The 26,413-nt window shown below is 47.0% G+C and overlaps 2 protein-coding genes across 8 annotated transcripts in view; one reads left to right on the top strand and one right to left on the bottom strand.

Annotated features, from left to right (window-relative positions):
- Positions 1 to 4,246: 4,246 nt before the first annotated feature.
- CLEC20A (C-type lectin domain containing 20A) lies at positions 4,247 to 18,698 on the top strand. Its single transcript, XM_037806696.1, has 11 exons — positions 4,247 to 4,512; positions 6,152 to 6,217; positions 8,362 to 8,727; positions 9,512 to 9,588; positions 10,358 to 10,408; positions 10,771 to 10,861; positions 10,958 to 11,571; positions 11,997 to 12,375; positions 15,198 to 15,317; positions 16,112 to 16,197; positions 17,958 to 18,698. Exons 1-11 carry the CDS (start codon positions 4,302 to 4,304, stop codon positions 17,997 to 17,999), a joined length of 2,103 nt encoding a protein of 700 aa, XP_037662624.1. The 5' UTR covers positions 4,247 to 4,301; the 3' UTR covers positions 18,000 to 18,698.
- The window catches only part of RASAL2 (RAS protein activator like 2), a 531,908-nt gene continuing 523,793 nt past the window's right edge, over positions 18,299 to 26,413 (bottom strand). For all 7 annotated transcript variants that reach the window (XM_037825276.1, XM_037825274.1, XM_037825275.1 and 4 more), the window contains one exon: positions 18,299 to 23,900. In XM_037825276.1, coding sequence (XP_037681204.1) covers positions 23,736 to 23,900 — 165 coding nt within the window. In that variant the 3' untranslated portion in view covers positions 18,299 to 23,735. The remainder of the gene's footprint in view (positions 23,901 to 26,413) is intronic.

The raw sequence follows: 26,413 nt of genomic DNA on the forward strand, positions 1-26,413 counted from the left end.
TCATCCTCATCAGCAGCCCTCCGCAGCCTGTCCAAGGCACCCCATTCATTCATCCACTCACTTAGTCATTAATTCAAGGCCAGGCAGGAGCGGGAGATCCAAAGATAAATAATAACAAAGACTACTGCTACTACCAATAATAACATTGAGGGGTTTCTCTGGGCTTGGTATGAGGTGAGTGCTTCCCGAATATGACTCAGTCCCTGTTTCCAAGGAGCTCACAGTCTAGAGGGAGGAAAAGGAAATGCATATTCACTTTCAACTCAGAGAGTTAAATGCTGGCCTTGGAGAGATGCTGTGTCTGACCCCAGCCCAGGGTGGGGCTGCCTCTGCCCTCAGAGGCCCCTCACCCTGCAGCACTTCCCTCTGTCAGCTCCCAGTGGGGGCACCTGGGGCACATGGCACGACCCTTAATTGACTGAGGCCTGGGGGGGCGGCTGAATGAATGAATGGGTCCCTGCTAGGGGTGGCATTTTCTAGGCCAAGACTGTCAGACTGTCATGTCCTTTTCTGTCCCCTGGCACAAACAGACCTTTGCTACAGGGAGTGAAGTCTTGTGAGGCCAGCATTACCAAGAGAATGTTGTGGCAGGATATTATTTTTGAAGCTTTAATAATTTTTTTTCTCTTTCCCGTTTGCCCTTTCAACCAGAGGGGCTGTTTTCTCCTGTGTTCAGATCCTCAGGGAGGGGAGTGAAGGGGTGGAGGGCAGAAAAAAAAGTCTTCCTGGTTCTTAAGGTATGGAGAGGAATCTGGGTATAAACAATGCTGTGTATGAGAGAGAGACAGACAGACAGACCTGTGGGGACTCCTTGGTTCCCAGTGAAAAGTGCCTTAGTCCCAGGGCTGTGCTTGGTGGGGATGGGGTGGCCGAGTCTGGTGGGGCCGGTGGCCGCTGGCACCACTGAGGCAGGACTCCCTGGGGCTGCATCCCCTCCCCACCTCATGCTGTTTGGTGACCTGTTTCAACTGCTGCTCTGCTCCTTCCTACCATGGAGAGTGAGCAAGTTATTCTCTCTCTGAGCCAGGCCTTTCTCTCCTGCAGTGTGGGGATAATAATAGCATCTCCTTGGTGTTGTGGTTGTTGTGAGGATGGGGTGGGGGGATAACCTAGCAAAGCTTGGCCCAGCCCCTCCCCAGCCCCTCATTGCTCTCCTTCCACTCCATCCCTTGCTCCTCTGGCTCTTGGGGCACCCACCCCCTGGGGTCTAAGGCACCCCTGGCCTTTGCCGATCCTTCTGCTTCCCCCAGCCCGAGCGGCCAGCCCTGGGGAGAGGCTCCCTCCCAGCCTCTGCCTGTGGGCTGTAGGTCAGGGAGCTTTTCTGTTTTATTCACACTGAATCCCCAGCACCTATCAGTGACTGGCATGTAGTAGGAATCAAACAAGCATTTGTTTAGTAAAATCAGCCAGTTTGGGTAGGAAAGAGGAGAAGAGTGGAGATTACAGAAGCAATGATCAGAAAACCAGGCAGCCTGTCAGGCGGATGGCCAGTGCCCCAGCCATGCTGTCCTGGAGACCACTGCTCTCCCTCTGTGCGGCAGGTAAGACCCCCGCCCCCCACCCTTACCCCCGTCTCCAGGCATCCTCAGGTCTCGGAACATCTCTCCTGATGTTCCCAGATTTTGACATTGATGGGGAGAAAAGGAAAAAATGAATGTTTTCCAAGCTTCAGTCCAGGGATTGGTAAGAGAAGCATTTGCAAGCCTGCTTGCTGTCCTCGGCAACTGGCTCCCCCAATCCTTTGCCCCTCCTCACCCCTCCCCTCACAAATCCATGGCTCCAGGGGCAAGAACCTAGGGTTTCTGTTCTGTAGTTTCTGTTCTGCAGTATAATTTCACTCACTCTTGTCTTTCTTTACGCCTCTAACCATCAAATACTCATTAAGTGCCAAGGATGCACTCGTCAGAAATAGTCCTTTACATTCCAGGGGGGTTAAAGACAAGAGGCCAGAAGACACTAAGCAAGATAAGTACAAGACATGATAAATGCAATGAAGGAAAAGATCAGGGCGAGGTGAGGTGGAGCGAGAGTAAAGGGGCAGAGGCCTGGAGGAGGAGTCTTAGATCGCGTGGGTGGGAAGGTTTCTTCACAGAAGTGAGATTTAGGCGGAGCCTAAAGAGTAAGGAAAGGACCAGCCAAGGAAAAACCTGGGGAGGGCCCCAAGATGGAGGGAGCAGCCCGTGCAAAAGCTAAGCAGGGGATCGGGAGGCGGCAGTGGTGTGTGTGAGGAGAGAGAAGAGGCGGGGGCAGGAGAGGGGTGAGCGAGAGGGGAGGGGTCCCGGGGAAGCAGGGCTGGCCTGCAGACCTGGTGGCCGTGGTCAGGAGCAGGACATTCCAAGTGCAAGGGGGTGGTAGAGACTGGCAGGCTGTGTGTTTCAGAAAGCTCCTTCTGGCTGCAAGTGGGCACCGTACTGAGAGGCTGAGAGGAGAAGCAGAGACCTGATCGGGGGCTGTCACTCCGGGTGGGAGGATGGTGACTTGGACCAGGGTGGCCGTGGGCATGGGCGGAAGTGGATGGGGTCAGGATATGCGCTGGTGGTGGCATTATCAGGGTTTGCTGTTGTATTAGAGGCCAAGCATGAGACAGGGCCAAGGAAGAAGGCTGGGTTGGGACTTGAGCAACTGGAGTGAGGGCTGCCATTTAATGATCTGGGAAGACCAGGGATAGAGCACGTTTGCGGGGTGAGTAGACCGTTGGACACACAAGCTGGAGCCCAGAGGGGGAGGTGAGAATCTGGGAGTTCATGCCTAGATAGTGTTCTAGATAGAATCAGCCTGGGCAGGGTTTTTCAGCCTGCAGATTGGGACCCAAAAGGTCGTAAAATCAATTTAGTGGGTCAATTAAAAAAATTCAATAAAAATGACCAAAGTGAATCACAAATAGTAAGAAAAAGTAATTTTTTCCTCCTCTCTTTCTCTGGCACTGGGATCCTCTAGCTTTTCTCAGTAAGAGGCAGCATCTTGGACTCTAGGGGTATGAGGAGCTTTGCTCTTTGCAGCAATGGCCTCATTAGTCCTTTTGCCTGTCCTCTCCCAGCCGTGCACTTTCTTGCCATCCTGTATGCCCAGTTCTCCACTACAGGCATCTGGTCTATGGGCCTGGAATCCCCTAGTCTTGGGACCAACCCCTTTCTTCCTCTCTGACTCCTGCACAGGCAGGAGCTGGGCAAGGCAGGGTGGTCCTTGGCCAGCCCTGTTATGCTGGGACCCTCACAAGGGGATGGAGTCAGGAAGGAAGGAAGTGAACATTGAGGCCTTGGAGCTTGGGGGTGGCTCCTGGGAAAAGTTTGGTTCACTCATTAATTCATTCATTCATTTATTCATTCACACAGCACATTGAGCCCTTCAGATCTGCCCAGCACTGTGCGGGGCACTGGGATTACAACGATGAATAAGACTTGTCCTTTGTCCCTAGTTGTCTAGACCTGGTGGTGGAGACGGACAAGCAAAAAGGTCCTTTCCCTGGGAGCTTGTTAAAAAGTCTGATGTTGGTCCCGCCAACAGAGCTTCAGATCCTTGATCTAGGATGGGCCTGGGCTTCGGTGAATTTGAATAGATGATTCTAATGTACAGCCCCGGTTTTGAGCCCCTGAGGTAGGGGCAGTAACACGCTACAGTTAAGGGCCTGGACCTGGGACCCCCACCCGTGGTCCTTGAGTCCTGGTTCCACCCCTAATCAACTGGATGGTCTTGGCCAAGTCAGTTGACTCTCTGTGACTTGGTTTCCTCATTTGTAAAACAGGCATAGTAGTGTCCATCTTTGGGAGTTGATGGAGAGAAGAAATGAGCTAATGGCACATAAGTGCTCGGTATACATTATCTATTGTTATTAAGCACTCACAAAGATTCACTGCAGCCTATAGGAAGCACCTAACCCAGGATGGTTGAGGAGTTAGGGCAAAAGGATGGGGCTGCTAAGGGAAGGAGGGAGACGAGGGGACAGGGACAGGAGGTGGAGGGAGGAGGTGGGAGCCAACCCTTCCAGGCCAGGAGAACAAGTTTGTGACAAGCAGTAGTAGAGCTGGGTGCCTCTGGAGAGCAGGTGGTGAGAGGTGGAGTAGGAGAGAAGAGGCTGGAGAGGCCCACAAGTGGGGACTGAGGGGTGGGGTGGGATGGCCATGCGGTGACTGAGCCTCTCCCCCCCAGCCCTGCAGCTGGTGAGCTGCAGCAATAGCTTCGAGCGGGTGGATTTGGCGCTCAGCTGGTCCGAGGCCCTGCAGCACTGCCGGAGGTTCCACACGGACCTCGCTGACCTGCAGAGCCTGCAGACCCTGGAAGACCTGAAGACCATCTACTCCTACATGAGCGGCACCGCCGCGTGGATCGGCCTCTACTTCAACAAGGACATTCGCGCCCCGGACTGGTCCAGCGGCTCCTCCTTCACCGGCCTGCTCTGGAGCCCAGGGTTCACCTTGATAGAGGGCCTCTGTGCCACCCTGTATTCAGTGTTCTATGTCCCCAACCTGGGGGTCGCCTCGTGCACAGCTCAGAAGCCCTTCATCTGCTACTATGGTGTGTGCAGACTCCCTGCCGCAAGAGCAAATAAGGGGGAGAGAGAGACTGAGAAAGAGGGAGCTAGAACTCGGCTCTTTCAGAGGCTAACGCCGCTCTTGCTCCATCCCTTCTTCTCTGCGTGGCTTTGGAGTCCATCTCCTCAGCCCCACATTCTGAAGTCCTCATTAGAAAGACGGGTGTAAATCAGGGTAGACAAAAAGTGAAATCTAGAATGTTCTGTGTCCTCTCTTTTGCTAATTAAAGGTTTGGGGGAAGTGTGGGGAAAAAAGAGGAAGGAGAAAGGAAAGACGGGTTCAGGGATCCATTTGCACCTATGCAGAAATGGGAGCAGAATTACAGGTCTCTTGCTCTCATAAAGCACAGGGTGAGGATTTCTGGATCAGCAGTCGTGGAAGAGAGTGGAATCGCCTCTCTGGGGAAGCCCCTGCTTCCAGGAACTAGGGGGAGGGAGCCAGCTCCTTCGAGCAGCTCTGCAGGAATCCTCCCCATCCGTGTCCTCAAGCCTCTCCCCGCTCCCTGGCAGCCCCTGCCCCTTCCCCTTGTCTTAAAGGTGCTGAGATCATCCAGGGGGATAGTTATAGACCAGACAGCACTTTCCTGGTAAGAAGTGCCAGTTTCTACTTTTCTCTCAGTCAGCCAAGGCTCTGCCCAGCTCTGTACCATGTTTACTCCCCAAATAGAGTCACGGAAGACCAACCTGGAGTGTCCCCAAGTGTCATGGTTCCATCTCAGGGGCCTTGAAATGTGGCCTGTAGTGGGCTGTGTTTGAACACTAGGCTCCCAAGCAAGTGAAGAGATTTTCTGGGGTGGTGAGTGTGCTGGGGCAGGGAGCCCCCACAAAGGGAGGGTGGTCTGTGTGGGGCTTTTCCTACTCCCGCTAGTGTCTTAGACGCCACCAAAAAGGTCCTGACCCCACCCACTCTTCCATCTCTCCACATCCCTCTCCAGTCCCCACATCTCTCCCTCGGGTCTGTCTCCCGCTCTCCTACGGACTGTTCTCTCCACCACGGCCAGAGTGAGCTTTCAAAATTGTAAATAAACCAGATCATTTTGGTCAAAAATATTCAGTAGGTTCCCAGAGCACTTAGAAAACACTGTGGCCTGATCCCCTATCCCCCTCTTAGCCACCCTGGCTTCTGTCGGCTCCTGGAGGACTCACAGCTCCATCCCACCTTAGCACCTGCCCTGGGATCCACCTCCCACCTTTTGGCAAGGCTGCCTGCTTCTCATATCTTTTATGCTCAGTCCGGATCCCTCCTCTTCAGAGTGGACTTCCCCAGTTCTTCATCCAAAGCGCTATTACTTCACCTTGTTTTATGTTCGTAACAGCACTGGTCAGAATCTCAAATGATCTTCTTTGTTTATTGTTTGCCGCCACCCTAACCCCATGGAAGGTAAGCTCCTCAAGAGCAGGGACAGGGCTTGTCTGGTATTTTCCCAGGGCCTAGAATAGCATCTGCCACACAGTGGGTTTTTAATATATATTTGTTGAATAAATGTAGAAAAGAATGGACGAGCTGGTCTGTCCTTGAGCTTGGCTCCTTCTGGCTTCAGCCTGGCAGCTCCTGGTGCCTGCAGAGGGTCCTGGGCACCCCCACCCCTCCTTGTAACCCATGGTCCTGTTTCTGTTTTACAGACCCTGCCGTGGGGCACCGCATCTCCACAGAGCCTCCCCTCAGCCCGACCCCCTCTTGGAAGCCAGGTACACCCCTGCTCTGGCTTTGCCTCTTCTGGGTCTTTGGCTCTCTTTACCTTGGATTTGCCTACCTGGAGGAGCCGGAAAGGCCACTGTCCCTGGGCCCCTTCTGCTCCCCGACATTCAGCCTGGCTGCCAGTCCTGAGGGATCCCTGGGCTCTGCTGCCCCAGGCCGAAAGCCATGGACAGGATCAATGGCTTCATTATCCCCCGAAAGTGGCAGAGCCTAGGCTGCATCCCGGCTCTCCTGATGCCCCCAACCCAGGGCCTCTGGGCCTTTTCACCACCCAGGTATCACCCACCTATCTGGTGAGGGAGGTTTTCTCTCAAATTTTCTTTCTGGGTATTTCTGCTTTGGTATTAGAAAAAAAAATCTCTTCATATCTGGTGTAGAGAAATTCTATGATGAGGGAAATATCCTTTTACAGATCACATAACTCCTCAGCTGATCTGCTTTGGGGAGTTGGTTTTCTGCATGTTATGGAATGCAGAGCTGTAGTGTGAAAATGGCACAGATTTCCACAGCAGGCCGACTTGCCTTTGAATCTTGCCTTGACACTTAACACAGCATGAGTCTGGGAAAGTCACATCCCCTCCCTGAGGCTCCCTTTTCTCATCTGTAAAATGAGGTTAATAATCTCTATTTTTCTGGATGATAGTGAGAATTAAAAAGATGACGTATGCCACATGCATAGCTGAGGGCTGGCACACACTAGGTATTTAATAAAGGGTAGCTTAAAACCAAATCAGTTAAGGTAGTGTCTTAGTTTGCCATGGCTGCTATGACAAACGTCATACTACAGGTTGGCCCAAACAATGGTTTTGGAGGCTAGAAATAAAATCAAGGTATTGGCAGGGCCTGCTTCCTCCTGGAACCTGTAGCATGTGGGCACCCCTCCGTCACATGGCAATCTCTCTCTCTCTCTCCGTGTTTGCTCCTCCAATTCCAACTGACTTCTGGCTTCTCCTGACTGTATCCAAATTTCCTCTGCTTATAAGGGCTCCAGTCATATGGTTTAAGGCCCCTCTGGTTAAATTTGGCCTCATCTAAAGAGGATCTTTATTCACAAATGAGTCCACACTTTAACTAATGATAACATTAGTAAAGGTCCTATTTACAAATGGGCTTGCACCCACAGGAATACGCATTAGGCCTTGAACATGTCTTTGTGAGGACATGATTCAATTCCCAAAAGGCAGGGAAAATATTAGGGAAATATTAGGCAAATCTTGATGGGCTTAGGCAGACAAGCACGTGTCCGGGAGTCCTGGAAGCCCTGTTTGAACGTGAGGATGTGGTTCCTCATCCGCAAATAGGAGTGTTTCTTTAGCCAAGTCTCAGGAATCAATGCCTTGGATCACAACGAAGTTGCTTGGGTTCTTCTCAAACTTCAGTGTTTAGAGTCACAGGTGTGTGGGCTTATGGGGCCTGGCAAGGGGTAGGCAGGCAGGGCCTGTCCAAGCCGCAGGGGCCCAGTCCAGGGCAGCCTCTGGCAGGAACTGGAAATGTTACCGGAAGTTAGGCCTGGAAGTTAGGTCCCACCCCAGGCCACTTGGGATGGGCCTGGTCTGCTCCTTCCTGTTTCAATGGGGCTGCCCCCACCAGGCTTGCCTCTTTTCCCTGGCTCTCCTTTAACCTCCTTCCCATCTCCGAGCCTTCCCCTGCCAGCCAGGCCAGGTGGATGCAGCCCCTGGAGATCACAGATGGGGTTGACTTCAAACCAGAATTGTCTTCGCTCTCTCATTACCTCCCCCTCCCCAATCATAACTACCATTTTATTAAGTGCTCATTATTTGCAAGCACTGTGCTAAACCACCTATATATGTGAGTCTATCCTTAACTCATATACTATTATCCTCATTGCACAGATGAAGCAATTGAGACAGATTTAACTTGCTAAGGCCATGCAGCCATGAGGAGAGCTCTTAACCTCTGCTTTTCCTCATGTTTTCCCCCCCAGCTGCTGCTATGATATCTCATTCATTCTCCCAATTTGCTATAAAGTCTGCCTATAAAATTGTGGCTTTTATCAAACCTAACAACCGAGGGCTGGGGTCAGGCCAGAATTCTGACTCTGGGTGGGGTGGGGGTGGGGGCCTCACAGGAGATCCAGGCCCTCAGACCTGGTCTCCTTGCCCTCTGCTCCCAGCCATGGTCCAGATCGGTGGACAGACCTTCCTGCGGTTTGACCAAGCAATGACGTGGCACGCGGCCCTGCAGTATTGCCGCAGCCGCCACACGGACCTGGCCGACCTGCAGAAGGTGACTGACGAGGCAGGGAAGGAGGCCTTGAAGTCCATCACGAGCGAGACCGAGGCCTGGGTTGGCCTCTACTTCAGCGCAGGCTCTCAGTCTCTGAGCTGGTCCAGTGACTTGGGCGACAGCATCCCCAGCTGGCTGCAGGTGCCCATGTTTGGGATAGGACTCTGTGCGGGACTCCGCAGCTACCTGCCCTTCAACCCCAGGATTTACTCAGTGATCTGCTCTTCCCTGCAGCCCTTCATCTGCTTCTATGGTGCGTGGTGGTCTAACCCGCTGGCCCTCAGCCCGCCAAAGATAGGACAAGATGGGAACTGGGTTTGCTTGGCGCAAGGAAGCGCTTTAGACTCCGAGGGTGACTGCCATCTGGAGCAGGCTCCCGAGACCCTTGTACTATAAACTTGGGAAGAAATTGTATTATTTTAATTTGAGGGATCTTTAAAGAATGGAATGGACCCTGTCCAACCTCAAGGCATTATCAATTCGCAACAGCAATTAGACATTTGGACAAAGAAGTGAGTTAAGAGCTTGGGTTTTGGACTCAGACTTTACCACTTGCTAGAAATATGGTGGGCAGCATCTCTAAGCCTCGTTTTCCTCATCTGGAAAATAAATTTCCTTTCCTTTCCCTTCCCTTCACCTTTCCTTTCCCTTTCTTCCTTTTCTCTTTCTCCCTTCTTCCTTCCCTTTCCTTTCTGTCTCTGTGTCTCTTTCTTTCAGTCCCTGATTCTGTCGTTTGCCTATTAGCTGTTTCTTTTGTGTTTTGGATTTGATGAGAATCATTATCCTTATTGGTAACATAGAACAATTTTTCTTCCCTTAAAGAGTTGTTGTGAGGATTAAAGGTCATGAAAATACTCTCCCAGGGAGCAGCACAATAACAGCTGCCCTCCTGGGTTTGGCTGCTGTGATGGAGGCTGTTCCATCAGTGCCTGGTGTGGCTCCTCATGGCCAACAGCCTGCCAGGTGGGACAGCCCTCACGGAGCTGTGTGTCCCATGCCAGCGCTGCCCTCATGCTCACTCTCGTGTTTTCTTGCAGATCCCTCCATTGGACACCGGACATTGGCAGAGTCCCCAGTGCTCTTTCTCCCTTCCTCCTCAGCAGTTACTGTGGGGGTGACTCCCAGGCCAAGTACAAAGTCTTGTTTTCTATGCATGGGTGCTTTGAGCCTGTTCTTGGCTGGATCCTGGGATCTCCAGGACCTGGGGAATAGGAGAGGGCAGTCTCCATGTAGACCACAGGGCAGGCCCCAAACCCTCCCAGGAAAGGAGCCAGAAGTGGGCTGAGCCAACTGGGTTAGAGCCGAGGGCCATTTATGCTCCCCTGCCCCTGGCCGGCCAGGGATGGAGAAAGAATGACTCAGTCACCTTCAACCTCCCCCTCCCTGAATTGGGCTACTGAACCTGCAGCTCCGGCCAGGAGGCCCAGGCCAGGCTGTGCCATCTCTCGGGTGAGGTGATGAGGGCCTGCCCTGGGAGACAGAGCAGAAGATGACAGAAAAGTGCTCCTGAGGAAGAATCATCAGAGAGGCCTTTCAGGGGTAGAAAAGGTGAGGAAGGTGTTGCTGAGACTGTGTGTGGGGACGCGCAGTGGACAAGATGGACACTGGCCCTCAGGAAAGGCCTCCTCTGACAGTGTTTAGAGGCCAGACCCCAGACTCCTGCCCTGGGTGGTCTCTAGCTGTATCTCCTTTCCCACCTCCTTTTCTCTGATCCCACCAGCCCCCTGAGCCCCAAGCTGTGGGAATGGTGGTGACAGCATTCCTATAGTGTTTTAAAATTCCTGAAACATCTTCAGAGCTATTACCTCATTTTGTTTCCCGAGAGTTCTGAAGGTAACTAGGATAATTGAGTGCAAATCACAGTTCTCCTGGCCTCCTTTCAGGTTCCTACATCAGACAAAGGTATTATTGTCTTTGTTGAGAAGACAGAGAAGGTAGGGGACTTGCTCAAGTTCAAGAGAACTTCATTGATTTATTCATTAAAAAATGCTGATGGCATGGGGTCTCTGCTCTACCGGAGGCAGCCCCTGGTCAGGATTCTGGAGACACATAAAGAAAAGGCAGGGCCCAACCTGAAAGGGCTTGCAGCCAGCTAGGAGGAGGGTCATGACAGAAGTGTCAGTGTTCAGTGGACCCAAGCACAGTGGGGACACCCCAAGAGAGGGGACCACACCCCTGTAATATGGGGAGGGTTTCTTGGAGGAGGTGATTTTTAAAAAGTGGTTTTAAGAATGAGTAAGAGTGAGCGTGCAAAGGACATTTAGAGGTGGTGTGTGTGGGGGTGTGTGTGTGTGAGCTGCAGGTAGAAGCTGAGGCTGGGAGGGGGTGCGTAGTGCTGGAGGGGTCCTGCGGGGAGCTCTGTGAGTCCTTACTCCTTCAGGGTGAAGGTAACCCTCACTCTGAAGGCAACACCCGAGCCGGTGGCTGTAGTCCGGTTTAGCTCAGAAGCTGGGAGAGAACATGTCTTCCGCTTCCCACCAAAGGTCGACCCAAGGCTCTGTGGCTGGCAGCCCCCCGGCTGCCCCAGGCTCCCCGGCCCCACGGGCCCGCCGGCCGCAGAGGGCTGAAGAGGCCCTCCCTGCTCACCCCGTCTGGAACAGGCGGCCACAGCCAGGCCTGGGAGAACAGCAGGGTCGCACTCGCCAGCCGGCGCCCCCCACCCCTGGCCCGGGCGCTGTGGGGTCAGGGAGCCACGGCCCGAGGCCAGTTTCTTCCCCCGCCCCGCGCCCGGGCGTCCTCACCCGGCGGCCCGAGCCTCGGGGAGGGATCCCGGGCGCGGAGGGCCCCACGGAAGCCTTCTCTCCTGCTCCAGGGACCAGCGCCGGCCCCGCGCGCGCCTCGCAGGGCCCCACTTCGGCTGTGCGGCCGACGCAGCGAGCCCGCCCGGATCTCGACTCCCGAGTCCCCAGCGCATCCGCCTTTGCGGGCTCCGGGGTCCCCCAGCCCCGAGACGCGGCGGCGCCGAGCCCTTCGGCCACCCCCGCGGCCCCGGGGAGCGCCTCCGTCTCACAGGACGTGGCCGGGAACCCCCTGGCCTCCACTAGGAGCCCTGCGGCGGCCCCCGGCCCCCCGGCGAGCCCCACGGGGGAGGGCGAGGGCGAGAGCGAGGGCGAGGGCGAGGGCGGGGGCGGGGGCGGGGGCGGGGACGACGGCGGGGGCGGGGGCAGGGGCGGGGGCGAGGGCGGGGGCGAGGGCGGGGGCGGGCGCGGGGACGACGGTGGGGACGACGGCGGGGGCGACGGCGGGGGCGGGGGCGGGGGCGGGGGCGACGGCGGGGGCGGGGGCGGGGGCGGGGGCGAGGGCGGGGGCGGGGGCGAGGGCGAGGGCGGGGGCGAGGGCGGGGGCGGGGGCGGGGACGACGGCGGGGACGACGGCGGGGGCGGGGGCAGGGGCGGGGGCGAGGGCGGGGGCGAGGGCGGGGGCGGGCGCGGGGACGACGGTGGGGACGACGGCGGGGGCGACGGCGGGGGCGGGGGCGGGGGCGGGGAAGACGGCGGGGGCGGGGGCGGGGGCGGGGGCGAGGGCGGGGGCGGGGGCGGGGACGAGGGCGGGGACGACGGCGGGGGCGGGGGCGGGGGCGGGGGCGGGGGTGAGGGCGGGGGTGAGGGCGAGGGCGGGCCCGGGGCTCCGCGGGAGGAAGCAGCGGGCCCCTCGCTGGGCCCCATCCGCGGGGCCTCAGCTACCCCCGGGATGGCGGCAACCCCCGGGCCGCTCACATCCAGCGGGGCCGGCGGCTCCGAGGCTCCGGGGAGCTCCCCGGGGACCGAAGACAGCGCCTCCGAGCATTCGGGCTCCGGGAGCCGGGCTGGGCCCCACAGGACGACGGCGCCCCCTGCGTCGGCTGCCCCGAGCCAGGCCGCCCCGCGGGAGGCAGCTGGGAGCCCGCCAGGGCCGGAAGCAGGTGCCCGCCCGCGTCGCTGGGGTGTGGGGGTCCCGCCCCTCCCTTGGGGAGACCGGGTCGGGCTTCCAAACCCAGCCCAGACCGCGGCGTGAGAGTTGGGCACATGTACTGGGCCAGAGGCTCCCGCTCCTTGTTGGTTCCAGTCCAGGAATAAGGGTTCTGTCCAGGAATGGGGGAGTCCTGTCGCGCCAGAGCCGCCCCCCCCATCCTCCCTGGGTAATAATATAGGGTGGAGGTGGCGGTGGGGGTGATCTGGGGGATAAAGAGTCTATTTTGGCTATAAGAGCAGGAGTCGGACAGCCAAGAGTTGAATGTTGGCTCTACTACTTACTGTGTGGGCTTAGGAAAGTTCCCTAACCTCCCTTGACCCTCGTTTTTCTCATCTTTCAAATGAAGAAAATCCACCTTCATGCGGTACCTCTCTCTCACGCTAGCATCGGCAGTTACGCAATAAATGGTAGCTATTACCACATTAATCACAATTCCCAAGTGAAATGTTTAGTGACTCATTCCTTCTCCCACCTCCCCCTTTACCTTATTTAATAGGTGGGATACATTTATACATGTATCCTCATTTTATACATTATAAATAATTACATATGATCAAAATTCTGAATTATTGAGATTGCAGAACCTCCAGGACGGGGACTGTTTCTATAGTTCTCTGTATCCTTCCTAGACCTAGAAGGTTTGCACCTAGTTTTGGTTGGTTTAATTCAGCAATTATTTCAAAGTATCTGTTTTGAACAAGGCATTGAAGTATGGATACCGCGATGAGCAGGACCTGTTCCCTGTTTTTAAAAGAGCTTAGTCCAATGGGGAGGTGGACACAGGAACAACCAGCTCAGCATGGCAGCTGCTGCATTAGAAGTGTTACAAAGAGCCTTGGGTGCTGGGGCAGGGCAGTGATTCATTCTGCCTGGAATACAGTAATTGGACAAAAGGTCATGGAGGATTTCATCAGGCAGCAAAGACTAGAAGGCTGTTTCTGGCATAGGAAAGACAGGTAGATGTGAAAGTGTGTGGTTCGTTTGGGAATGACAAACCGTCTGATGTGACTGGGGTATAGGTGACATATTGGGGAAGGGAGTGGCAGGGGATGAGGGGAGGGAGATGCACTGGTCCAAATTCTGAAGGACGTGCTCCCTGCAGTCAGCGGAGTCATCAGAGGCTTTTAACACTTGAGCAAGGTGCTCAGATCTGGAGTTTCCAGAAGCAAGGTGGTTATAATAACTTGGGACAGTACTTGTATTAGGATGCTCAATGAAAAAAAGCATGAGTCAATATTACACATACAATACAGTCACAACAATGCTGAAAGGAAACATCGATGTATGCTTGGGAAAAAAAGATTGGAAGGAAATGTATGAAAACATTAACAGTGCTTATATTCAGGTGATGAGGATACAAATGTTTCCCTTTCTTCTGTGTTTCTGTATTTTACAAATTTATTCTTTCCATTAAAGAAACTTACAATGCTTTGGGTAGAGAAAGGAGGTGACCTGGAGAGGAGAGATGAGAAGTGTGTGGGGGGGTGGGGTGAGACGCAGTGGAGCTGAGGTCTGGAGTGAGGAGGGAGATGAAAGAATTGATTTTAGAGAGAGTTCCCAGGTGACATTAATTGATGAAATGTAAACACAAACACATTTAAAAAATAATGTTCAGCATTGCTCATCACAGAAATGCAAATTAAAAACAAAATGCATTTTTAAAATTTATTTTTTTTACTTGGTTTGGCAAAACTTTAAAAGGGTGATAATGCCAATGAGGATGTGGAAAAATCATCAATCTCAGACACTGGGTAGGAGTGTAAACTGCTGCTACCATTCTGGCAACACACGTTTTGAAATGTGCATACCCTTTCATACAGTAATTCTAATCTTGGGCATTTATTAAGGGAATGACTGTATGTATATATATTTATGAACCCCCACATGCAGGGTGGTTTGTTACAACATTGTTTATTACATGAAAAATTGGAAGCAATCTAATGTTCATCAAAAGGAGATTGGCTGAATAAGTTGTGGTACATTCAATGAAATACTACGCAGCCTTTAGAGAAACCTCTTTAAGGTAGATCTTTATGCACTCAAAAAATTCGTGTGAAGAAAATTCTATAACAAACTGTTAATAGTGGCTGTCCCTGGGTCAGGGCAGGGGATACTTTTGCTTAAATATTTTACAACAATACATCACAAAAACAATATGGTCATTTCTGTATTTGAAAAAAAAAAAAGCCATCTGCAAGGCAATGACAGAACTTTGGAGACTGATGAACATGAGAGCAAGTGAGGGGGAGCAAGAGAGCAGCTAAGGCTGCCTGGTTCTCTGGCTGGGGTATCTAGGTAGATGGCCAGCCACACAGGAGGACAGGAGGTTGCTGGGGGAAGAGGCTGAGCTTGGTTTTGGGTCACTTTGAGTTTGAGGTGCTACCCCTTGATGGATATGTTGGAGGCCCCTGGTTGCCATGGTGGGCGCTCTGTGTAGCTGGCAGACAACATCAGGGCTTTGAGTCTTGGGTGGGGACTACTGAAAGGAGAACTTTGGTACTGAGAACATACCTCATATTGCCCCAAGCCCCACAAATCCTGATGTCAGGGTCACTTTCTGAGAGATGATGGTGGAGAACTTCAAGGTTGGGTACATGAGCCTTCTAAGTCTAAGTCAAGGATTGGCAGGCACTGAGCTTCCCACACTGGATGGCTCCTGCAGCAACTGTGTACATACCAGTGGATGCTCATGCCTGTCCTCCAGCTCAGTGGTGGTCACCACCTTGCTCCTTGCTATATTTGCAATAACTCTGTTATTTTTCCCTCTTGTAGCTGTGACCAGTGTAAGGAGTAGCACTGATATAAGAGACTTAGCTGCCGTCACTCAGGCCCACCATCTGAGCTCAAATAACCACCCAGAGTCTCAAGAAGGAAAATCAGCACCAGAATCAGGTAACTGCTTCTGTTTACCAAGTTCCCATTCTTAACAACTAAGCAGTTAAAACAGGACATCCACGACTTAGCGCAGGGCACACAAGATCTATTTATGAAAGACAGAATGAAATGTTGGAAAGGGCACAGGGATAGGAATGAAGATGTGGATTCTCGCTTCAGCTCCCGACTGCTGTGGAAGCTTGGGCAGGTTTTCTCACTTCAAAATCTCAGATTTCTCATCTGCAAAAAAGGGTATGTAAAACCTAACTTGCCTACATCACAGGGTTGTTACGAGTAGTCAATAATTATGCAAAGGTACTTCATAGATCAAAAACGCTATGCAAATACAAAATAGTCCTATCATGAAGTCATAGTTCCTGTATGATTACGGGTGGGCATGGCTGAAGGCTGTCATCAAGGGGACCCTGGGCCCATCCTACAGGTCCAGAGATATAACAAGAGTAACTTACTCTGGAGTAGAGTTGGCCCTTAGAAATGTGGGCCCAGGGAGAGGTGAACATTTCCAAGCATGGTTTCCTTGCTTTCCCTAGGAGAATCACTAGGTGAATGTGTAGGAGAGCCAGCATTCCCTGAGGGATGGGAGTCTCCTTTACAGCCACTAGTAGGTTGGCCCTAATTCTGACATATCATTCTCCTGTTCAGTAGTTTCTTTCTTCTTCCTTTTTGAAATCCTAAATCACCACGTATTATCTTATGGTGTCTAATGGCCACTCCTGACTGCTAAGAATTTGAAGTTTTCAAATGGCAAAAAGATAATTTCCCCCTCAGTCAGGTAGCATTTTCTTTTTCAGGGCAACCCTTTGGAATTCTAAAGGCAGATTTTAACATCCCACCTCTAATGGACCCAGATGATATGAAAGACGAATTTTTGCGAGAGGTAAAAGTTCTGCTCACTTTCAATTTTGATAAGTGAGATGAGTTGGCATTGCAAGGCGATTTTGTTTAAAACCAACATATTAAGAAAAAAGCTTTTGGAAATCAGCTCTTCTTGTTCCCATTGCCATCCCTTGGCTCAGGGTGCCAGGCTGGTTCTTGTGCCACAACCTTTATGGGTCTTTGTCTTATTCGCACCACTATATTTTTCTTTATCAAAATAGCATAGTCAGATGGACCTGAGTTTGGGTCCTGGCTTTGCACTTATTAGTTGTGTGACTTTGGACAAGTAACTTTGCCTTTCTGAACTTCAGTTTCCTCATGAAATAGGAATAATAATAATAATAGTACCTAACTCATATGGTTGGTGTTGTGATTAAATGAAAAGCTCCATATAATGTACTTAGCAAACTGGCACATAGTACATGCTCAATAAACATTAGTTATTATCACTGTCAACATTATTATTGTAGTATTCTGAATATCCATTTGGTACAGACTTTTTTTTTCCTGTTCTTTTAAAATATTATGGGATACGAGATAGTGTGGAGGAAGAACTGTTCCTAAATACTGCAACAAAAGCCTCAAGTTCATTTTCGAACATGACCTAAGGGGATATTTCTCACTTATGTCCCATAACAACCATAGGATATTAGTGCTAGAGAGTACCCTAGAGCTCATCTACCTCAAATCATAATTTTATATATAAGGAAATAGATTGACATTTATCTGGTAGCTTACTGCAGTTTACTCAGGCCAAAAAAATAGCACCCAGGCAATTCATTCTAGAATCTCACAAGCTAAAGTTAGTAGAAAGAATGGTAGTATGTGTGTATATGTGTGTGCATATATATATATATATAACTAGAGAGCTTTTGGTGCATTTTGCTATTAAAGGAAGAGCAGGTGCAAAGAATGCCATTCAGCATCTGATAAATTTTTGAGTGGAGTAATAAGACTGTAGTGCTGAGTATTAGATCTACAAAAGTCAGGCTCCCTTCACAGGTGTCTCTCTGGTTAATGGCAACCTAGTCCAGGAATCTCAATTTTAAGGAACTGATAAAACAGCAAATGAATCAGAGACCTTTTTATTTGGGAGAAGACAAAAGGGAATTTTTATCCCATTTCCTGGGATGGGGTCAGAGAAAACACTGTGGCAGATATTCACACAGTGCTCAGTGCTTGATTTGGAATAGTGGTTCTTACCCTAGCTGATGTTAGAATTCCCTGAGAAGGGAAAATAAAAAAGCCTGGTCCCCAAACCTTAAGAGATTCTATTTAATTGTTCATGGGTGGGACTCAGGAGGCATTCCTACTTTTTTTTTTTTCAACCTTCTACCCAGTGCGTCTGATGAACAGTTAGGATTGAGAACTAGTGGTTTTAGTCATTTAAAGTTTGTCATGAAACGTTTTTCAAATTTGGCTTACAAAAGTGATTTAAGTAGTTTCCTGTTGGTGAAGTTGCTAATGACAGAAGGCAGGCAACTAAAGGGAAACTAAAAATTAAAATTTATGGATAATTAGAGGGGAGGACAGTTTAGGACTAAGAGAACTAGGAGGTCAAGAGACAGTATCAGCAGTTTCTCTTTTTTTGATGTTTCAGATCCAAGAAGTTTTGATGCTTATATTAGGTCATGATCAATTCAGATTGAAATGGGTTGGCTTCGAAGTGAACAAAAAGTAGCACAAGCCTACTAATTTGGAGTGTCCTTCTAAAACAATCTTCCCTGGATTTTGAGTGAATTTTCGTATTTGAATTCCTAGGAAACAGAATTGGAAATTACCCCAGATATGCCAAGAGGCTAAATGGCTGAATTTCAAAGCTAAACCTAGAACAAGAGAAAACTACATATTAAACTTGCATATATGGATTTTATAGAATGAAATAGAAAAGCAGGAGAAGATGGGGTATTTGGAATAATAACCTTGAGAACGACAAACAACAGCAAAAACCTGAACCAAGCGACAAAATCCTGAAAACAAACCCCATAACAAGCCCAATCCACTCTCAACTTCTTTATTATCATTCTGAGGAAAGAAGAGAAGACAGAAGTGATATAAGAAGCTAAGTGTGGTCACGCTTCCAAATAAACTGGAGGACTTTCTTTACCAGCCATGAGCTAGTTTATTGTTTTTCTCCAAGTGTACTAAACATCAAGATATGTGCTAAAAGTCAGGTAGTAATGTCAAATACAGTAGCAACTTAATCTGAAATGTTTAAAGTTAAAGTTTATTTGTATTCTTTGTAGGAATATCAATAAAAGACCTCAAATGTATCTATATCTGTACATGTACAAGAACCATCAAAAATTATTCACAGAACAAAAATAAATCTTCTTTAGAACAAACCCAGGTGATGAAATGCAGATATGGATCTCACATATGGAACAATCTAAGTGCTACTAGCACAAAAATATGGCTTTAAAAATAAAATAAAATCTTGGGTTTTGTTTTTCCTAGGTGTATTTCTCTCTCTTGAAATAAAAAATAAATTATTTAGAGCTACCATAAAATAGTCATGTGTATTCATATACTCTTATTAAGGCCCTGGAAATGAGAAAAAAAAAATCAAATTTTAGAAGGTAAATTCCTCACAGGTGTGATTCAGGTTAATGCATTGTCTGCTTGAATTAATTTTAGTATAACTAGGAAGTGTCTAAGCACCAGTCAAAATGTAACCTTATAATTTAGTTTACCTTTTCCACAGGATAGTCTAGGTCATTGAGTTCATTAGTATTTAACCTTTTGGTGAAGGGGGAAATTGAATTTTTTCCCTTGGGGGTTTAGAAATGACATAAATCTGAGTTTTATACATAAACATTTGCACCCACATACAGATGAAAGATATCTCAAAAACAAAGCTTTTAAGGGAATTTCTCTACAGCAAAAGATAAATCTGTTTTAAATCCCAAACTAAAAAATTCCTAGGGAAAAATGAGGGCATTTGAATGAAAAATAAAAATTGAGTAGGAAATTAAAATGCATGCTGAAATATGGGCAAAACCTTTCACTTTCCTTTCCTTGAGTGACTCTGCATTTGCCAAGTCTGGTTGGGTTGGTTACTCAAACACCTGAGGAATAACTGATCAGTAACCATAGCCAGTTCTTTCTGGATCCTGTTCTCAGATCAGTGATATTCAGCTTTCCTTCAGTGACCTCCCATGGTATCAATAACGATATCTAGGGTTCTCGAGATGTCAAACTAAATCAATTTCAAGTCACTTTAACATATATGAATACATATAACACATATTGTACATTCTGAAGAAGAAAGAGGGACTGTCATAAAATCTTACAAATTCAAGAAATTTTGGGGATTATTGCTCTATAAAATGGATTAACATTCAGAAAAAGGAAGCCCTAGGAATCGTGTGTTCTGTGTGCGTGACCACATGTTGTCTGCAGAAACTGTCATTCCATATATCTGTGTATTTTAAGAGCAGGCAAGGGATATAATCCTCTTTTATTTCCTTTGAACCTGTGGGCTACCGAGTAGGCTATGTATTAGTTCCCTTTTTGGATCACGGATCTTCCTCAGGTTCTTTCACTCTTCATGAGATATTTATTCTAATCTCATGCAAATTTTATCACTTTTGTCCTTCCTAAATACAAGAGCATTCAGAGCTGGGTTATGACAACAAGATAATGCTTCTAGAACTAGTAACAATCATTCAAACGAGATTCTATTTAAAAATTTAATACCCAAATATTTCTTATTTTTTAAAAAAACTAGCTAAGTAGGTCCTTTCAATTGACATAGTGATAAAAAACAAAGTATTCCAAATTCTTGGCTCCTAGATAGACGGTGAGGAGGCAACTATCTACCTGGGGCTCCGGGTCACAGTGGGATAGATGAAGGGAATGAGATAACCCTGAAAAGGGTTCCTTCCCCAAGCTCAGCCCCACAACCAGCTTTCTCAGGAACTCCAAACTGGTGATAACTAGAACTAAACCTAGATGGAAGGCAAAACAAACACTAATGCAGACTCACTTGCTGGGAAGTTGTCTTGTTCCGGGAATTCCAAAAAAGAACTCTGCTCCCAACCTGGTGGACCTCTGCAGGCTGAGATTGGAAAAGCTTTACTTCTAAAGTCAAGCCAATTCTCATATCTTACTTTATCTTTCACTGTAAACAGCACAGTCAAACATCATCACAGGGAAAGGTAGAATCAGATCAGTCAGAGAAAGCTAATTCTGATCAACTTGATACCAAATGAAAAAAGCAAAGAGCTTTTACTGTTTACAAATGATTACCTAATTTTACCACATTTTCCTTATCAATAGAGTGCCATAGACCCAAACAGTACCTTGGTCTAGTGCCTGGAATGTAGTGTTTGTTATAGTTACTAGTGCAAAAAAAAAAAAAAAAAAAAGAGGCTTTTTATTGCAGAGACTCAGGGAATATGATGGCCTGACTGAACTGTAACTCCTTTGGCTATTTAGGCCCAGAAAGCATATTGCTCCAGTGATATAAAAGGGGAATATGAAACTCTCTTCCTGAATCCTATCAACATTTAGCTGTCCTTGTTAATAGTCAAATCTGGCAGTGGGCTACACAAGCACCTTGCAGGCACTTCACCTGAATTCCAAATTCTTTTTGACCCCATCTATCTTGCACCTCACAATGTGGTAATATGTTGGGTCAAACAGGGAGTGCAAGACTCGGCTATCTTAATCTCTCTTCTTCTCTTCAACCATGTACAATTTCCCAGCACCCAACTGGACTAAAGAAAAGTCAAATTAAGCAACAACTCCATAAAAATTAATTATCAGCTGTTGTTGCTTTCTTTCATATTAAAAAAAAATCTATAGATTGCAGCATTCTCTAAGAAATACTCAGATTTGGATAGGAGTAGGCTCCAAGGATAATCTAAAATTTAACATCTGGCAAAAATTCTAAACTTTCCGCTTCTAATTTTACCTATTATTATTATTAGTATTTACTTTTTTTCTTCATTCAAGATACTTTGCTAATAGAGGGCTATATAATCTACCTAGGGTATTTAATTTTTCAATGTATTTAGTCCTCTAGGGAGCTCCCATAATGCTAACATGACATACTGTATTCATCAAAAAACATTTGACTTTTTCTCTCCTCTTCCCCAATATATGTAATCTTAAAAGCCCTCTATAATCCATAACCAACACTTGAGAGTTTCTAAACTACAATGCGAGAGATCACCCACCTTACATACTTAAAGCCACTGAAACTGACTATTCTTTTATCAGGTTTTCTGCTGCACAACTGAAGGCTTTTACAAAGAATGAATTAAACATGGCTAGAGATGAGAATAGCCACAAATAATAACAGGCCTATGTTTATTTTCTCTCCTCTGCCAAAAAAAAAGGGGGGGGGGGCTGCTTCAGAATCAGTAACTTTGTTTCCTATTGAAATAAATGAACCATACTGTGCCCTCAGCTTGGAGGGAAGAGATAAAAATTTGTAAGATAACTACCAAGGGTCAAGAAAATGCACAAAAGCCAAAACATCTGGGCATGAAGTACGCAGGGCAATTGATAAGCACAAGGAGAAGCTCCTGTTTTAGTCTCTGTCTAGTAGAAACAGGAGCTGTGATTAAGGAAAATGTTTTAAAAAGTTGAAGGGGACGGGACCATGGTGAGGTTGCTGAAATGCACAGGTCCAACACCTAGATCCAACCGAGAGAGAGTAGTGCTCAGGAGGTCAGAATGCAAGCCTTGGGCACAGAGAAAAGGAAGGTTTGGTGTCTCTGTCTGGGCTTCACTCCAGAGAGGACACTATAAATGTCCTCTTGTTCCCTTAGAAATTTTCTGTGATGTAGAAACACTCACTCCATGCATATAGCTCCTCAAGTCTTTTTTGCTTTTCTCTCTTTTTCTTTTTTAAATATCCTTAAAGTTTATAATTTAAAATAAACATCATTAACTTGCTCGAGGAAGGTTGTTGCTTTCTGAATGGAAAACAACTGCTTAGACCTCACTAAAGAGATTCAAAACCTTTTACGTTACACCTGACAGCATAGAAGGCATGGATTTTTCCTATTTGTGCAGTTATATGTACATATGTGTGAATATATATGTATATATATTTGTATATATAATGTCTGTCTAGCATGTAACATTCCGTATTTCTGATCATCAAGGTTGCGTTCAAGATGACATTTCACACCTCTGGGAAAAAAGAAATAAATTAATTTCCTTGACTTTTTTTGTCCTATAATATGTCCTACAATATTTCCTACAATAAAGCCATGGATGACAAATACTGAAACTGTCAACTAAGGTATGGGCTTAATCATTTCCCCTAAGAATAACAATTTGAATGGCCCATCCTTACACTTTCACTTTTTCTTTTGTCACAAGAGTAATCATCACTTTTAAAAGAGTGATACTTCTGATTTGGATTTCCCTTCCAAATTTTACTGAGGGAATAGAGGAAGAAGCAGCAACTTAAAAGTTAAGCTCCAGATAAAATTACTCTGCCTACAGATTTTGAGTAAAATGGACAAAATCTTTATCCCAAACAAAAATTGTAACTTGCAAATAGAAAATGTTTTCTTTTTAAATAGGAAATATTCAGAGATTCCTGCTATGGTATGGTTAGCCCTTTTCTGTGAGGAAGAAAGGGGGTTTATTTCGGATGGCTTATGGATAACATATTCGAATCATCTCTCCAGGGGAGAGCAACCCTGTTGGTAAAGACATGTGAAGATGAAGACAGTATGGAGAGACGCAAATATTTAGTTTTGTAAACTCTAAGGAGGAAAAAGAATACCCTTTATTACAATTGGGGTTAAAAAAGAGTCCCCTATCTGAAATGGAAAATTCCCATTTGTTGTAGACGGAAGGAAATAAACATATTGACAGGAGTTCAATAAGTATCACTCCTAAAGTCCAGTTTTGATGCAACAGCTCTTATCTGTGTCCTCTGCGATAGCAAATCCCCAAATCAGATTAGTGTCTGACAAGAACCAATCGTGGTTGATCAGTGGGGTAAATTATTGTTTAGTTTGGATCTTGGTATTTGCCTGTTTTCCTAAAGGACAAGGGGCCAGAGTGGGGTTTTTAGACTGGCAGATGAATCCCTGAAAGTTCATTCTGACAATGTCCTATTGCACTCCATGTGCTTCTATCAGTTAGACGCTTGGTCTCTACCTACTGAACCCATAGGCTCATTTCTCACACATAATTCCTACTTTTCCTCCTCTAACAATTGCAGTGCTTTCAACAAGAGGAAAACAATAATAAAAATAGCAATAATTAAAAAGGTAATCTACATTATTAACTTCCTTTTGGTATATTACAGTGGTATTTTCTGTACATGGCCCAGAACTAAGTTCCCTATGTACACAGACACATGGGGGGAAAGCATCGGCCTTGGAGTCTTAGCCTTATGCCCTGAAAGACAAGGTTCCTTTCTTCATTCAAGAGTTTCTCTCCACATTGCCATTCTGAAGTAGCAACATTCTGTAAACGTGGAGGGGTAGGGAAAAGGGCTGGGGAAAGGAGAGTGGGTGAATTTCCTTCTGTCTCCTTCCACAGTCGGTCTATTTGTAAAGCCCGTCAGCAGCTGCTGTTCTTAAATTCACCATTCTCCGTGATGGAAAGCTTGGTGGGATTGGTGGGCGAGATGCCATTGCGGACCTGCATGCTGTACCGCTCCTTCACTTGGGTCAGCGCGCTCATCAGTCTGGTGTTGGCTGAATCCAGGGACACGATCCGTTTTTCCTACAACACAGCAATCACGGCTTTATTCAGGCTATGTGCAGGAAATCCACACCATCACACTCTTTACTGGACAATCATTCCAACACTTTTCATTGAACAGCAGTACACATGATGCTTCCCAGACAAATGGAACGTCTCTGCCTCTTTCTGCACACGAATTAGGTTTAGTTTCCCTGGGCCCAGTGGGTCCCCATTTATTTTCTCTCTCTCTTTTCCTTTCAGTATGACAGGACTTGTCATTAATAATCCCTTGGCATATTAGGACATCATGTAAAAATGATACCATATGTTACTTCAGACTATACAATGGGTGTGTCAAGCTGCCTTACTGTAGTAAGTGCTTTTGGTCAAAACTGAAACATAAAAATTAGGTGGCAAAGAAAGAAGCATCAGAGGTTTCATTTCACAGAGGAGAAGTGCATGTGATCTATGGGTTCTTAGCCCCAAGAGAGGGCACATCAGTCACATTTGGAAATAATTCACATTGTGCTAAAAATTAAAACAATACATGGTGGCAATTTATAGTCACCAACAAAGTGAGGGTGCAACAGCAAAGAGGGAAAAAAGCAGCCAAAAGCTCAGACCAAGGAGTTACTTGAATGGGGAGGGAAAGGTGGCTGAAGGGGATGCCATCAACATAACACATGAAAACAAACAGAGAACACAAGGCTCCTAGACCCATTCCAGCTCAGAGTTACTCCAGGAATCCCCAATAAGGAGATTGCTTTCATTTTGCTTTTGAGTCTCTGAAAAAAAAATTGCTTTAGAGTCATATTATTTTGGAACAAAGGATTACTGAATACACAAAATGACCAAGGGGAGAAAGGGCAAAAAAAAGAGGCTGTCCAAAGAATGCAGGATCATCTAAAAAATTTTTTTAAACCATCCCATCAAAATATTATCAGCCTCACAAAGATTAGGAAAAGACACCCTAATTTTAGCTTCAACAGTTAGGTAAATCATTTCAGAACTTTTCCAACATGTATTCTCTACTTTTCAGAAAACAAATTAACCTTGAGAAGGACAGTCTTTACCTAGGCCTTTGAAATTGAGAACGTAACTCATGAGGAACAACCCCAAAGCCAAAAGGAGTATTCCTATCCTGGGAGTCTTTAAATTTTCCAGGGACAAGCATGGTAAGGCTTAGTTGTAGGTCAGAAAGGAAGCAGAAGGGCTGAGGGTTTGATGAGGCCTGTTGCTATTAAAGCAGTAAAACTATTCAGGGCCACTGTATAGCACCTACTCTGATGGGAAACGTGTTGCCAGAAGGCTGTAGATTGAAGACCACTGTCCTGGGGGGAAAATTTAGGTAAAACCATATAAATCAACAACATCAAGTAATGCCTCCCTTTGCTCTCCTACTTTGGGGATGGGGGCAGGTATCTGTATGGCAGGAGAGTTGGTCCTTATAGTTAAAAAAGTATAAAAAAAAAAAAAAGGAGCTTACATTTGTTATTACTATTAAAATTTTCTTCCCTTTCCCTCAAGGAGAACTCAGATGGTAAGGCACAAAATCAACATTATTAAATAATGATTAATCATCTAGTATAAGAAGATGCTTCTTACTTTGGGCAGGTGAGTAACTCATTTAAGGATAAGCAAAACTCAAAGAAAGAATGATCTGCAAGGCTTTAAGAAAAATTATTATTAGAAAAAATTTATAGCCAATGGAGTTTACTGTGGTAGTAAGTATAGATCTTTTAGAAGCTAATAGGTAAGAATTTGCCAGGGGTCACCACAAAACAAAGGGTAAGAGTTAAATATGATATTTTCCCCTCATGGTTAGGAATAATCTCTAAACAGAATAAGTGATAGTTTCTTAAAATGATTAAGGAAAAAAAGGTATTTCAATATTGGGATAAATTATAAAGCCTTAATACCAAGGAAAGCAATATTCTCCTGGATTCTTAAAAACAAAAAACAAAACAAAACAAAAAACGAGGCATTCACAAAAAATTATTTGATTCTTAAAGAGTCAAAAAGGCAGCCAAGAATGAAAGTTATGTATCGCCTACAATGATAATTCAATCCAAGCAACCCCTTTAATAAACAGCTGAAAGTTTCCAAGTGGAGAAACTATCCCTGTAATTCCCCCTACTGCCAACCTCTCAAATTAAAACAAAAAATAAAGGAAAAAAAAAAATCAAATAGCGAGTTTGAAAGTCAAGTTCAGGTGGGAAAAGATGCTCTGACATTTTGATTCTACCTGGATTGAAAGGCAAAGCAATCTAGTCTGTTCCTGCCATGAAGGATTTCAAGTGTGGGGAGTGGCAGGAGCTGGAATGTGTAGGAGGCCAGTGCACTGGACCAGGGCTGGGAACTGCTCAGCTAGAGAACGGACGGGGTTTACTTGCCTGTTTGAATAATCTCATCTCCATTTATGACCTGTAATTTAACACAGCGGAGATATCACTTGCAACAGTAACTAGGCAGCTGCTTTGCTTTTCATAGGAGGAAGCCCTTCTCGATTCTCCATCTGAGTCACAGATACTGGGAGTTACAATGTTCATGCT

This window comes from Choloepus didactylus, chromosome 2 (assembly GCF_015220235.1).
Source record: "Choloepus didactylus isolate mChoDid1 chromosome 2, mChoDid1.pri, whole genome shotgun sequence".
Lineage (NCBI taxonomy): Eukaryota > Metazoa > Chordata > Mammalia > Pilosa > Megalonychidae > Choloepus > Choloepus didactylus.